This window comes from Oncorhynchus masou, chromosome 28, assembly GCF_036934945.1.
Source record: "Oncorhynchus masou masou isolate Uvic2021 chromosome 28, UVic_Omas_1.1, whole genome shotgun sequence".
Classification (NCBI taxonomy): domain Eukaryota; kingdom Metazoa; phylum Chordata; class Actinopteri; order Salmoniformes; family Salmonidae; genus Oncorhynchus; species Oncorhynchus masou.
This window is the reverse complement of record NC_088239.1, coordinates 60035957-60050932: the sequence shown is the minus strand read 5'-3', so window position 1 is coordinate 60050932 and position 14976 is coordinate 60035957. Positions and strand designations below refer to the sequence as shown.

The window sequence follows — 14976 nt, the reverse complement described above, 5'->3', positions numbered from 1 at the left end:
CACATATAATTGACCGTCTTGACAGCCCTTTTATAACCCAAAGAAGCAAATACAACACTCTGACCAAATAAAAAAGGAAAATGGCCTTTTAAAAATCCCCCATGCTGACATGTCTTGTATTATACAACAGTACATGTTTTTTTAACCTTCAGCGCTGTAGGGCAAAGTTCGTTCCTCAAAAAAATACTTCCCTCCTGTTTTTAAGGCACAAAAGTCAAAGGACATTGAGATGTTTAGTATATCAGCCAGTATCACTATCATGACTATTATTGCTAAACATTGTACTGAATACTGTAAACATGGTTAATCCAGCTCAGGGAGACTTCGGGACTTTCCACCTCATAGTGTGCCAGTCAAAGCATGTAGGGACTTTCCAGGCTGAGCCTTAATGAGACAAAGGCATCCTGTTTCAAACCAAAAGTTCAAAATCTGTGCCAAATCAAGCACCACAAATGTAATAGTAAACCTACAGACAGGTATGAATCTAAGTCCTTACTATACCTCATATTCTTTGATGCAACCTGTCCAAGAGCAGCCCCCATTGAAACATTTGGCAGGCAGGCTGGCGATTTCTCTACCGGCTGCATTGTCTGGAAAAGCCTTGGAGGGGGGGGGGAAACAAAGAGTACTATAATTACATAGCTGTCTGGTTCACTGTGAGCTGTCCAGACAATGTGGGGTATGGTTGAAGGATGTGGTTGGTGCCTTGTGAAAATGACATCTGGCCAACTACCTAAGCAGGGGAATATCCTACATAGTTCACTTCTTCCCCCTCAAGTTTCATTTTCTCCCGCATGCGTCGAACTGTAATGAATCGGAATCTTGTGAATGAAAACACTCCAGTATTGACGTCCTTTTTTTGCCAGGAGCAACATGAGTCACCAGTGATATTCTTTGAAGTCAAATTAATGGTACAAACGCTTACCTCATTGCTATTGAGAATGGACTGGGGCTCCTCGTATATCTCCTCCTGTTGACATGCTTCACAGGGCTTGGGTCCAGAGCTGATGATGGAGACATACGTCATGGGATTTTACAGTTAAAACATGATTTCAGTGGATTAGCCTCACCTGATCCACTACCAGCATCTCTGATGATCACCAGTGGGATATAAAGCACAGGGCTAAACTAGTAAGATGAATCGTGTAACTATGTAGCACTTTGCAAAATACAAGACTCTTTTGTTGGGCAAGTCATGTCAAGAGTGGGATAAAAATAGGTGATACTCAGATCTACAACAAGACAGTAATAATAGGTATTAATAACGCTAGAATTAGAGAGCACAGGCAAGACACAGTACAAGGACAGGCGCATCAGTATTGCAAGGCAACAAATTACCTTCCACGTACTCCTTCACTCAAAGCTTTCCCCAGTACAGATTCTATGTGGTCTGAACTCTGATAATGATTTCGTTACATTTCACACGTCAGAAATGTCCAGTCTTGAACATACATCCAATAACTCACTGATAATCAGGTGATAAAAATCAGGACATCCTGTAACTACATAATGTGGATGCTCAACTCCATTCCATCTTCTTTCAATTTCACTGCACATTTTTGACTGGAGCTCAAATTAAAAAAGGGGCAAAAACATTGCTCTTTCATTTGTAGCAGCATGTGAATTATAAACAATTCCATGATTCCACTTCTCTTTAAAGGACTAAAAGGTGTGACAAAAATTTAAAATCATTGTTAAAAAGAAGGGGGAATCACAGAAAAAAAGGTGCCCAAAGTTAAAAGAACACCAGTGTGTTAATGATCAGATTAACAAACATACATAATTAGGCAGTGTGATATGGAGAGTAAAAACTCCTGGTGAGTAGACATCTTGAGTAGTAATCAGCAAGAGCAGCTTGATCCAGTGTTACCACCTCCAGAGCTAAAAATCCATTCCAGATAATCCCAGTGGAGGCTGGACCTGCATTAGTGTTGATCATCTGACAGCACTACCACACTCCCACCGCAGACAGACACACAGTCCATGATTGCTCATCAAGTGGAAGGGTGAGATGCTGATGGGAGCAACAACAACACCACAAAGAGACGCTGCAGTACTGCAACTACAGCAGGACAGGGTAGGGTGGAGCAGCATGCTCAGTGAGAAAGGGTTTTTAAAGGTGGGGGAAAGAGCAGGGTTTGCAGAGCCGGGAGAGTGGCTGAGGTGAGGAGGTCCTGTAGTCTACCTGGTGAGCAGTTTGAAACAGTGGACACAGAAGCGATGTCCACACTGAGCCTGGACCGGCTTCCTCAGGACCTGGTGACACTGCTGGCATTGGTACTTAGTTTCCATGGAAACAGCCAGCACATTCTTCGGGATCCCTTGGAGGGAGGAATCTAAAGAGGGCAGGGCCATGCTCCTCCATCAACTTCTGATACAGCTTCCTGTGTAAACAAACAAACACTTATGAGTAGATAGATCAACTGCAGCGAATCCCCCTACCCCCTCCCAGGCCACAGCAAGTTTAGGCTAGCTACAGAACTCAAAACAGTTATGTTTATTCATTTGCAGCTGTTGCACGTGGGATGCATTCACAGTTGTGCACCCCCCTAACACATCCACATACAACTTCAGCACATAGTATTCCGAGAATAATTTGTATACTATCAAAGGGTATAGTGATGTCCCTTCAAGACATCTCTGAAAGAGAAATAAGAGGTGAAAGGGGATGTATTGTGAAACAGATAGGCCTACCAACTGCCAGTTGGGTAAAGTAGAATAAAGGCCATTGTAGAATGAATACACAGGGTCTGGCTTGTGGGTTGCTTTGTACAGAGGTAACTTATGACAAAACATGTATCACATGCAGGATCACATGACAACTGGGAAGAACTAGGCAACATGTGGGTTGTGATGAACAAAGCTGTGATGACAAGTGCATGACTTGGCAGTAAGGTACAACAGACTACAACCCTATTTCATACAATATACCAATGGTGACCTGCCATTAAGGGCAGGTGGGGCTCTTGTTAAGTTTTTGTAAATTATAATAATTGAAAAATAGAGCATGTTCTTTTGGCATTAATTCATGTCACAAATCAGTTTTTAAAAAAAAGTTAACTGTTTGCAAATAGTTTTTTTTGTTGTTGAGCCGCATACAAACATGGCCTCGTTCTTGAGTAAGGCAGCTCCAAAATACAGATGTTTTCAGCCCTCTGTGCTTACTGTGGTGGAGGGGCAGCCAGCGAAAATACAGAGCGTAGGCGTTTGTAATCTTCGCCGTGATTGGCTCAGTGTTCTGTCACTCATGGGGACACTGCAGAATCTACAGGGCGAGCTAGGCTGTTCAAACACCCTTGGGTGTTGCCATAGATTTACATTAGAAGTGCCTGTCCAAGAAGGCCCAAGGTCATTGGCCACAGATAAAATGTCAAATCACGTAATAGCTATCCTAGCTTTGATTGGACTGATCATGTCAACATCATACTTTCAAAATCTTCGCTAGCAAGCTAGCTAAACAAGCAGTCATCATCATGAATCACATCGACATTCTACAGGCAAATCCTTTTCAATTCTCGTCAAATCAAGAGAAAGTTTAGATAAAACGTATTGGTGCTCATCGACCATAAACATTACATAACAAGTCGGAAATCACAAATTCGACAATGAGTGGTTTGGAAGGAATAAGTGGTTAACTGCGAGTGTCGCAAAGCAATCCCCATTTTGCGTCGCCTGCCTGCTATTCGGTGGATAGGGTGTGTGGTCCAAGTCTGGGTTTAAGGATTTAAAACAGCTGTCTGAAAAGTTCTCTTTTCAAGTTTAAAAGGATAAACTTCTGTTGGTGTCCAAATAAATAGGCCTACCACGTAGCAGCTTGTTTGCTTGCACTTGCTTATACACTTTGAGCTAAGTGTTAATGAGAACAAACATTATGAAATTTACTAAAAATAAATGTAATAATGTTTGTGTATTGTTCAAAAGTCACAACTTATGTTGGCTTTCATTATTAATGAAGGAGAATTGCGGATCTTATCGAGTTTCACAAATCCACAAGGCTTCAGTAGAAACCATATTTATTTAAGCAAGTCAGCCATAGCCGCTATGGTTTTTTAAAAAGGCAGTAAATGAGGCTGAATGAACTGTTTTGCTGCCAGACAAGGCCCCGTGAGACAAGCCAGGTGTAGCGGTGGTAAGTGGTGCTGAAGGAAAGCTCCACTGTTGGGACAGCTTTATGTAGGTCTAACAGTTTGTGGGCACCGTTTGTCACCGTTATAGTGCAATTAATGTATTGTTTAGTGTAGTGGCTTTGCTGGCATGTATCTATAAAAATTGGGTGAATTTGCCCCACCAAGATTTACATGCTAAAATCACGACAGCAATATATAACATTGTAACTGCAGCATTATTACAAGTTTTAGGCTTGCTTGAGTCTCCATAGAAACCATATCAGTAAGACAGGCCAAGCGGAGAAAAGATGGCCCGTGTAAAACAGAACCATAAAACACATTACTGGTATCCTGGAGACCATAGCGTACCTAGGGATTTGTTCTCCCTAATCAGTAAACCATTGGTAACAGAACATGAACAGGGCTCTGGTTAAAAGTAAAGTCAGGTAAAGAGAGTTTGCGGTCTGTGGCAATTTATCAATTCCTATACAGCAGAGAGTGACCACCCCACAGCAAAGGGTTTGTCACACAATTTACCGATCCAATCAAACCAGCTAAGTAGATGCAATGTACAAATGACCTCGACTAACCTGTACCCCCACACATTGACTCAGTACCGGTACCCTGTATTTAGCTTCATTATTGTTATTTTGTGTTACTTTTTGTATTTTTTTTTTTTAAATGTTACTTCAGTTTGGAGCTATTCTACTACTACTACAACTACTACACAGCCACAAGATGGCACTCTTTTACTTGAGTAAAAGTAAAGTCATTTAATATAAAATGACTCAATTAAAAAGTGAAAGTCACCCAGTAAAAGACTCGAGGCTACAATAAATACAGAGGATCTCGGAATTGAACCAAGGTATGAACGCTCTGGTTTTGAATCACGGTTCTCTGTGCAACTCAAGAATCAAGATCATATTATTAGCCAAGCTCTGGGATACTCAGTATCTCCAGGACAGGCCTACTCATCACAAGTCCCAGAAAGGAAATTCCCCCGCTAAAGGGGCGCAATCTTACAGTCCTCGGCTCCACACCGTGAAGACGTAGCCTACTCAAGAAGCACTGTCAATAGGCCTCCCACTGACCCAGTAAAGCCAAGGCATTTCTAGATCCGGGCCGAGCTGAACGAAGCCTACTTCTTGGTCTCAGAAAGGCAGCAGCGATACACTTAGTCATCTGCTACATCCTCCTTCTCCCGCAGCAACCCCAACAGCCGGGCAGAGCCTAATCTCTCCTGGACAGATGGTAGTAGCACCTCTTAACAGACAAAGGGATGCAACAACTAACGAGAAACGTTGTTCCATGCAGCATGCAACACTCGAACAGAGTGGAAATAAATTCCAACTGACCAGGGCGCCAATAAAACGTACGTCTAGGTCTATGGAAGGCAAATAGAGATGCACCAAGCCATCAGATGCACCTCTGCTGCATATGCACTGGGTCCCCATAGGACCTAAGACGATCAACGAAAGTGGCAGTCCATGAAGCAGTCTGACTCCACACACACACAAACTACTGTTTTACATGTTTATTTAACTAGACAAGTCGGCTAAGAACAAATTCTTATTTACAATGACGGCCTATTCCGGCCAACGCTGGGCAAATTGTGTGCCGCCCTATGGGACTCCCAATCACGGCCGGTTGTGATACAGCCTGAATTCGAACCAGGGTGTCTGTAGTGATGCAGTGTCTTAGACCGCTGCACCATTCAGGAGCCCCAGCGCAGAGAGATGGACACCCTACCACTGTCACATCCGCCACTCGAGGCCCTTAACATCAGATAATTTCACACAAGTGCACACTATGGGAGAAAGGTCAGAGAATCTGGAAGACCTAATGCAGTCTCATAGTGCAGTGTTTAAATGAACCACTAGGAAGCTAGATTGAAAACCTAAAATCTGTGTTCAAGATTGTAAAAAGGAAGTACTTGTACAAATGACAATTGTCAGTGTATGCTATATTTGACCGGCAGATGGTAGCTTTTATGCCTTTCCCTAACCTAAACCTCACTGAAACTATATCCAACCTTAACCTAACCAGAATTCCTAAACTTAATCTTAATTCGTTTCAACCCCCTATACCTAAACTTAATTGTTGTTCTGCAGGTCAAATTTCCACTTCCTTTATGCTGCATTCGTGACATCTCGTAAATGTGTAAATACAAACATAGGACTGGGAAAAATCCACTTGAATGCCCCTCCAACTCGTATTACTTCTGGGAAACCTGTCTATCAAGATGCGTTTTAGTGCTCGTCGGAGCTTCCTATTTCTTAGCTGCGATGTCGGAAATAGGACTTTGTTTCATTCATGTGGTTTTTGGTCCGAACAATTCTTCAACCGGTAACATTTTCACAGGCTTATAATAAAGTTCACTTGCTTGTTTAACATTGACAATATGGTCAAACTAGCTACGTGGTCATCTTTTGGTTTAAAAAGGCAGTTAACCCACTGTTCCTAGGCCATCATTGAAAATAATAATTTGTTCGTAACTGACTTGCCTAGTTAAATAAGTTTATTTTATTTAAATAAAATATATATTTTTTTGAACTTCCGATAACTCATAGCACGTAAACGCAGCATCTTCTCTGTGCTCCAAGTTACCCACTTGCAGCTCTCTGACATCATATGTCAAAAAAGTTGTGTTAACAGAAATAACAAAATACAAATTGTAATGTGTTTATTAGGCTTTTGAACACATGCTTAAATTGATTTTTGTGCATGCATTTACATTAATGGCTGTGATCATTTTCTGAATTGATAGGTAAAACTGTTCTGTAGCCAGCTAGACAATGTAACCAGCACAGAACAGATTAGGCATGTGCTGTCTTGGCAGGTCATTCAGCTAGCTAATTATTTATTTATTGAAACTTCTAATGTACTGATGTGTCCTTTCATCTTCCGTTTGATTCAGAAATAAAAAGCAGCTCTGGATATACTTCTTATGGGCAAAAACAAAAGCGAAAAAAAGAGCAAAACAATCATAGCTAGCTTTTTAATTACCTCTATCCTTGATTATATTTCCCACTTAAAAGCACAATATACAAAACTCATTATGACATAACTGGTAACTACAACCTTCCCACTTGGTCATGAACGTAGCATTAGGACTTGCTTCCATTCAGCCACAAGAGCATTAGTGAGGTGGGGCACTGGTGTTGGGCGATTAGGCCTGGCTCGCAGTCAGCGTTCCAATTCATCCCAAATGTGTTCAATGGGAGGTCAGGGCACTGTGCAGGCCAGTCAAGTTATTCCACACTGATCTCGACAAAGAATTTCTGTATGGAACTCACTTTGTGCACGGGGGCATTGTCATGTCGAAACAAGAAAGGGCCTTCCCCAAACTGCTTTCACAAAGTTGTAAGCACAGAATCTAGAATGGCATTATATGCTGTAGCGTTAAGATTTCCCTTCACTGGAATGAAGGGGCCTAGCCCGAACCATGGAAAACCACCCCAGATCATTATTCCTCCTCCACCAAACTAAGGTTGGCACTATACATTCTGGCAGGTAGCGGACTGCCAGATGGTGAAACGTGACTCATTACTCCAGAGAACGCGTTTCCACATTTCCAGAGTCCAATGGCGGTGAGCTTTACACCACTCCAGCCGACGTTTGGTATTGCGCATGGTGATCTTAGGCTTGTGTGCGGCTGCTCGGCCATGGAAACCCATTCCATGAAGCTCCCGATGTACAGTTCTTGTGCTGACATTGCTTGCCGAGGCAGTTTGGACCAGGGCAGCTCTAGCAGGGCAGAAATTTGACAAACTTACTTGTTGGAATGGTGGCATCCTATCATGGTGCCACGTTAAAAGTCACTGAGCTTTTTGATAAGGCCATTCTACTGCCAATGTTTGTCTAAAGTGATTGCATGGCTGTGTGCTCGATTTTATACACCCGTCAGCAACGAGTGTGGCTGAAATAGCAGAAGCCACTAATTTGAAGGGTAGTCCACATACCTTCATAAGTCCAAACGAGAGCAAGGTCAATTATATTATACTGCCAATGTAACCAATAAAATAAGATACAATTGATAAGACTGACTTCACGAAGAGACTTTGAATGTCATAAACGAATGAATGTGGCATAGCCTACGACCATTCACCCTGGAAAAAAGTAAACAAGATTGCCATTAAATAATTCTGAAGTAGAGATCCATCCAACATTTCGAGGTACTGTAAAGTTTAGGTACGTGTATTTGTCTGTATGTATGTATATACGTTTCTGCCGGATCAAAAAATACGTATAAACAGTAAAGCGGATCTTCCTACTCTGTGCTGCACCTTAAATACGCAGCCATGTTCAGGCAGGCATAGGCTAAGATCGAGTCTGAATTCATGCTCAAAAATGTAGTTGCCCTGTGTAGGAGTCACCGTCACAATCATTTAACTGCTCGCTAAGTAACCCAAGTGTTACACTCACCAATACGTGCTCCAATGTGATGTTACAGGAACATTTGTAATAGAACTTGCAAAGCGGTGCGACAAAAACAACAGTTACACATGGGCTAAACAAACGCAGAGCCAATCGCACAACATGATGGCTCAAACACGTATCATGAAAGTCATGTTTTTGTTTAGTTTGCTTTTGGAAACGTTAACTTGAGCACATAACTTTCCCGAACATCACACTTAACGTTATACATTGTAATATTTGATTTACCTGATATAGTAGGATGGCTAACATTCGATGTTTGCTGATGCGTTGTCTTCTAGCCAAGATATGAAATGCAATCATAATTGACTCTAGCACATATAAGGCACACACAATAGTTCCATTATGAGTGACACATTTCCAGTCCATTTAAAATTAACTCATTATTCCCTTGCTCTCTTCAACACTCTTTTAACCGTCATGACACGTCATCACGTCCGCTTCATTTTTGGTAAAAGGCGTCTGTGCCAGCCAGCGCACAACAAAGAAATGTTGCGTTCACTCCTCGGTTCAAGTCGAAGAAGCCCTGGTAGGGGCGCGTTTATGTTCGAAGGTATGCAAGTGAGACTGTATTGTAACTAAATAACCATGGACAATATATATTTCGATAATTAGAGAATGATTATGTATTATTTGTTTTATTTAGCTATAAGGTCGTGTAGTAGCGGTTAGCGGAGTGTACCACAACTCCACAGTAGGGGGTTCTCCATTATATCACTTCACAGAACTACCTCTAATAAATAGGGCAAACCAAATTGGTTTTCCCCTACTCATCTGTAGATCTACTGCGCAGACGAGACCAGGGTTTCTCAAGCAAGACACATCACAACTACAGCTACCAGATGTATTATACTGCTCAAATATTAGACTATAAATAGTACCTTATTATATTTATGCTAAGATTTTTGGCATAATTTACTTTATATTCGTATTCTTATTTTATTTCTTATTGTTGTAGCATTTTCGAGAAGGAACCTGCAACTATTCATTTCGTTGGGCTATGCATACCGTACATATCCTGTACATACAGTACGACTATTAAAACTTGAATCAAGAAGTGCTCAGAGTACTTTCAGGGGTTCCCTGAAAATGCAGGGATAAAATTAACTCAATGAAAATAACTGCAGCAATGCCAAAATACCTATAATGGAAGAACTGTTTGACAAACAGTTTTGTAATTTTATATTTTGAGTGTCGACAATTAATTTTGGCCTCACATTGTATTTTTTAAAATGTGTAGGGGTTCCCTAGAAAAGGGTACAGTGGGCCGAGTACCCCTTGGACTAGACTCTGTATTAAGTACCTATTCATAGTCATATGATCTCATGAAGCGCAAAGGAAAAACTCCTAACTTAAGCTTAGCCTAAGGTACCTTAGCGTGAAATGCATACTTACAAGCCCTTAACCAACAATGCATAATTTTCCAATGTAAATATTTGTTAATAAAATACAAATGTAAGAAAAATAAGTGACACAATAAAATAACAATAACAAGGCTATATACATGAGGTAACGGTACCGAGTCAATATGCGGGGGTACATACTATTCGAGGTAATTGGGGTAATATGTACTGTACATGTAGGTAGGGGTAAAGTGACTATGCATAGATAATAAACAGCGAGTAGCAGCAGTGTAAAAAAAGGGGTCAATGCAAATAGTGCGGTGACCATTTGATTAACTGTTTAGAAGTCTTATGGCTTCAGGGTAGAAGCTGTTAAAGAGCCTTTTTGGACCTAGACTTGGCGCTCTGATACCGCCTGCCGTGCGGCACCAGAAAGTACAGTCTATGACTAGGATGGCTGGTGTATTTGACAATTTTTTGGGGGGGGCCTTCCTCTGACACCGCCTGGTATAGAGGTCTTGGATGGCAGGAAGCTTGGCCCCAGTGATGTACTGGGCCATACGCATTACCCTCCGTAGCACCTTATGGTCGAATGCCGAGCAATTGCCATACCAAGCGGTGATGCAAACAATCAGAATGCTCTCAATGGTGCAGCTGTAGAACTGTTTGAGCATCTGAGGACCCATACCAAGTCTATTCAGTTTCCTGAGGGGATGTTGTTGTGCCCTATTCATGGCTGTCCTGGTGTGTTTGTACTAGGATAGTTTGTTAGTGATGTGGACGCCAAGGAACTTGAAGCTCTCGACCCGCTCCACTATAGCCCTGGGATCGTGCAAGGCCCCCTTTTTCCTGTAGTCCACTATCAGCTCTTTGGTCTTGCTCATGTTGAGGTAGATGTTGTCCTGGCACCACACTGACAGGTTTCTGACCTCCTCCCTGTAGGCTGTCTCATCATTGTTGGTGATCAGGCCTACCACCGTTGTGTCGTCGGCAAACTTAATGATGGTGTTGGAGTTTCCTGTAGTCCACTATCAACTCTTTTGTCTTGTGTTGAACCGTTGAAATACGTTGAACTAATGTGGAATAGATGTTGAATTGACGTATGTGCCCAGTTTGAAGGTGTTTACTGGAAACAGAGCACTGGAAACCACCTGTGGTCCCATGATCTCTCAGTACTAAGGTCACTACAGTATTAATACCATGTCCTGATGGGATGTACATGTGTACTCTACTGTATGTCTGATGCTGTTTGGTGTCACCCACAGCCCTTTGTGTCCGGCCACATCACCACGGCGTGGACTCTGCAGACGTGCAGTATGACGGACTGTACCCAGGCCACATTCCCACCAGCCCCATCCAGAAAGCCCTGTTGGCTGTCGGCTCCGGGGTGGCAGCTCTGCAAGACCCCTACAGACATGGTGAGAGGGATGCCCACTTCCAGTTGTGATACTTTCATATGGTCATTTTGCATCTGTAAGGAGTTTGGCATGCTTAACTGTTCTTACAGAACATGTGGGTAGGCTGTGTTCACTGTTTTACTTTCCTTTCTTTTGCATTTGAAACTCAAACTATTTGAATGAGTTTCATTACGCACAGTACACAATACCATGCAGGGTTATTTAATGGTTGTCATGTGTCATTTAGATCCCTAGTTATCAAGGTGTGGAAAACACTGACATTTTAGAAAAACAAGAAACTAAGAGTCATAGGGAAACTAATGTCGTAGATTTTATTTTGATTTAAACAAGTCCTTGAAATATAAATTATTCAAAAGGGTGAGAAATAACTTGAAAGTGACTCTTGGTGTAACATACTGTACTGCATTTTCTCAATAAAAAGTACCACATTTCTCTTCACTGTAAGCCGTGTTCCCCATGTAGACATGGTGGCAGTGCTGGGAGAGACGACAGGACACCTGGCCCTGATGGCGCTTCGGGATCGAATGAGAGGAGACCCTGAGGGCTATACCATTCTAACGTATGCCACAACTGCTGCTGTCTCTCACTCTTATGTTCACCCTGAAATATACATCTCTATGATTTTAAATAAGTTGTGTGTGTACAATTGCTTGTCTGTGAATGCTCATGTGTGCATGTTTCACCTATTTCTGTGTAAGTGAGCGCCCACGGATCAGACTATCCACATTGGATCTGTCCGAGATGGCTTCCCTTCCAGATGGATCCTTTGGGAGAGAGTACCTGCGCTTCCTTGAGGACAATGTGAGTTTGTGAAGGACATAATGGATCTCTTTATAGAGGAAGCGTAGTGGTTATTTGCCAATCCTCGTATCCCTCTGTCTCTCTTTCTCAGAGGGTGACCCCTGACTCCAGGGTGAACGTGAAATTTGTGGATAATGAGGAGTTGGCGTACGTCATGCAGCGGTACCGAGAAGTCCACGATTTACTGCACACCTTACTAGGCATGCCCACTAACATGCTGGGTGAGTCTGGGGAAAGGGGATTCACTGAGAGTATTGGCATTAGTGTGTTTCACTACATGTATTTTCTTTCTCACTTCCTCAAACTCAGGTGAAGTGGCAGTAAAGTGGTTTGAGGCTGCTCAAACTGGCCTGCCCATGTGCATCCTGGGAGCAGCGTTGGGACCGCTCCGTCTGTCCACAAGGTGCTGCCCATCAGGCTCTCTTCTTATTCATACTGTATGTAGTGATATAAACCAGGGGCCTTTTCAGGAGACTGACTGTATGCCATGTTGAATAGGAAGTAGTCTTGGCTCTACTCGTTACATTTCTGCAATGTTTATTGAATACATCCCAAGATTTATCTGATGTCATCAGTTTCCAGGAAGTTGTACTGTATATTCTAAGGGAGACAGGTGGTAAATGGAACATACACTTCCTAGACACCTCTGATATTTGGTAATCAATCACACACCTGAGCAGCACCCTGAGGTGTAAAGAGAACTGACATTTAGGTGGATGACTTCCTTCAGGGAACTAAGACAGTATAGTTGGTTTATTTGCAAGTGTCACAGAGATAGTTGAGCTAGTTATATTCAACACACTGTAGTTATTGACTGAAAGGAATGGAATTCTGTCTTCTGAAAGAATTACAGTTCACACGTATTGTTTTTCTGGAAGGGAAGTCTAGTTTCCTTCCTGGCTGAAAAACATCCCCCATGTGTGTGGAAACTAATACTTACTGAAAGTGTCATCATGATTTATCTGAGTATTGGCTTTGACTGTAAATTATTTCTGCTCTGTAATACAATAACCATTGACATCACAGTCTGGTATTTGTACAGTGATGCAGTTATTACGGCCTGATTGTTTCCTTGTGCCACTCCCGCAGTCGTCTGGAGCCCTTGGTGACGTCCCTGGGACCGTGGGCTGTGAGGAATGGCCGGCAGGCCCGCTGTGTCTTCAGCATCTTCTACGAGCGCCGCTGGGAGCAGAGTCTGGAGGACCTGAGAAAGGAGCTGAACATCGAGCCTCCCCCGCTCACCGTCACAGCCACCAGCCAGAAAGCCACATTAGATTCTTAGCACTGACCTTGAATGTCAGAGGTCACTGTACAACCAGATGGGACAGAATGCAGGGACTCTTTGGAGGGATGTCATACAGTAATTTAGGCATTGTATGTGGACTGACTGAGTCATAGCAATTGTGTCAAGCTTCCCCCATGATTTCAAGTGAAGGAAGAAAAGGCCAATATTCACAGTGGGTGCAGAGGATTACCAGAGGGCTGGATGCAATTTTCACCATGGCACGGATACACATAATTATTAGAATATGGCACATATTAGTCAATTATTGCATTCTATCCATGCTACCTGAGACATGATACAGACAAGTTGGAGGGCATGCAGTAGGGCATACAGATAGGTCAGATCGTATTGGTCACACACACATGGTTAGCAGATGTTATTGCGAGTGTAGCGAAATGCTTGTGCTTCTAGTTCTGACGCACAAGCATTTCGCTACACTCGCAATAACATCTGCTAACCATGTGTGTGAGGTCAGATGGTATTGGTCAATCTGCATGCCCTCCCACTTGTCTGTTTCATGCCTCAGGTAGCATGGATAGAATGCAATAATTGACTAATATGTGCCATGTTGGAATAATTATGTGTGAAGTATCACCACGGTCCGTGCCATGGTGAAACTTGCACTCCTGGGAGGGCATACACGCAATTTGCCTAAATGGAAACAATTCTTCATTTTTATTGGACACTGTAGCAATGTTTTTGCGAAAAAGTGTATTTGTTGTTTTTAAAAGTCACCTTGACCTAGAGAGATTTACACCGTTACCAAATCATCACAGCAGGGTAAGCCTACACAAAACAGCCCTTATTTGTAGTGGTTGCTAAAAATCCCATATGGGGGAAAAAAAGGATTGGAACCTTTTCCCTGTTTGACAGTTGGCTTTTATGGGTATTATGGTTCATACTGTGGTACTCTGTTCTACTATATCTGCCATTTACATTACACATGTCACAATGATTCAATATAAACCTACCTATTGTGTGCAAGGCACTTTTTGTAACAACCTTGTTGAGGATCTTGTAGGTCATGGCTAAATGGGATAAGATACAGCTTTTGTAAAATTAATGCCTAAATGTGATTTTATTTGCATGTTAGCTAACCTGAACCCTAATGCTTTTCCTGAGATCTTAACCTAATTCACCTAATCTGCTATGTTAATTATCCTAACCTGCTAATAAAAGTAACAAAAGCTGTAGGCTACATATCCCATCTAGTCAAAACCGGGTCTTGTATTAGGCCTACCAGCTGGTATTCTTCAACCACCTAATCATCACAAGGCTAGGCAGACCGAGGACAAGGGAGAGCATGTTGCTGGCAGTTAGGCTATGTGAGGTGGAAGTGAGTGGTTATTTAGTCATCAATTGATGACTGTTGATAGAAAAAGTAATGTCTCGTCTGGTATCAGTAAAACACTAAGACTTAAAAAATGTTATATCTGACATAGCCCTATTGGTATCACACATGGCACATTTACTGTAAAGAATGGCAGTCATGTAATATGTTTTATATGTATTCATGATGAGCACAGGGCTGTTCATGTATCTCAGGGGTGAGATGTGTCGCTCATCAATAAATGCTTTGCATATTG

General features: G+C 42.2%; 2 protein-coding genes across 3 annotated transcripts in view; one reads left to right on the top strand and one right to left on the bottom strand.

Annotated features, from left to right (window-relative positions):
• Window positions 1-9017, bottom strand: part of traf2b (Tnf receptor-associated factor 2b) — a 22619-nt gene extending 13602 nt beyond the window's left edge. The window contains exons 1-4 of one of the 2 annotated variants that reach the window (XM_064942803.1): window positions 8772-9017; window positions 2186-2384; window positions 926-1004; window positions 502-600 (exon numbers count right to left, since the gene is read on the bottom strand). In XM_064942803.1, coding sequence (XP_064798875.1) covers window positions 502-600; window positions 926-1004; window positions 2186-2355 — 348 coding nt within the window. In that variant the 5' untranslated portion in view covers window positions 2356-2384; window positions 8772-9017. Of the gene's footprint in view, window positions 1-501; window positions 601-925; window positions 1005-2185; window positions 2385-8531; window positions 8656-8771 lie in introns of those variants that run through there. The other variant, XM_064942805.1, reaches the window with a different exon arrangement.
• coq4 (coenzyme Q4 homolog (S. cerevisiae)) lies at window positions 9010-14976 on the top strand. The gene is made up of 7 exons (XM_064942806.1): window positions 9010-9096; window positions 11152-11304; window positions 11767-11863; window positions 12003-12105; window positions 12197-12326; window positions 12415-12508; window positions 13195-14976. Exons 1-7 carry the CDS (start codon window positions 9033-9035, stop codon window positions 13385-13387), a joined length of 834 nt encoding a protein of 277 aa, XP_064798878.1. The 5' UTR covers window positions 9010-9032; the 3' UTR covers window positions 13388-14976.

What these genes read in the sequence shown, in the direction of transcription:
- coq4 (XM_064942806.1), top strand. Translation starts at nt 9,033, where the DNA reads ATGTTGCGTTCACTCCTCGGTTCAAGTCGAAGAAGCCCTGGTAGGGGC. An exon ending in GGGCGCGTTTATGTTCGAAG is followed by an intron (nt 9,097 to 11,151) that starts GTATGCAAGTGA and finishes TGTCACCCACAG; the next exon opens with CCCTTTGTGTCCGGCCACAT. An exon ending in GCAAGACCCCTACAGACATG is followed by an intron (nt 11,305 to 11,766) that starts GTGAGAGGGATG and finishes TTCCCCATGTAG; the next exon opens with ACATGGTGGCAGTGCTGGGA.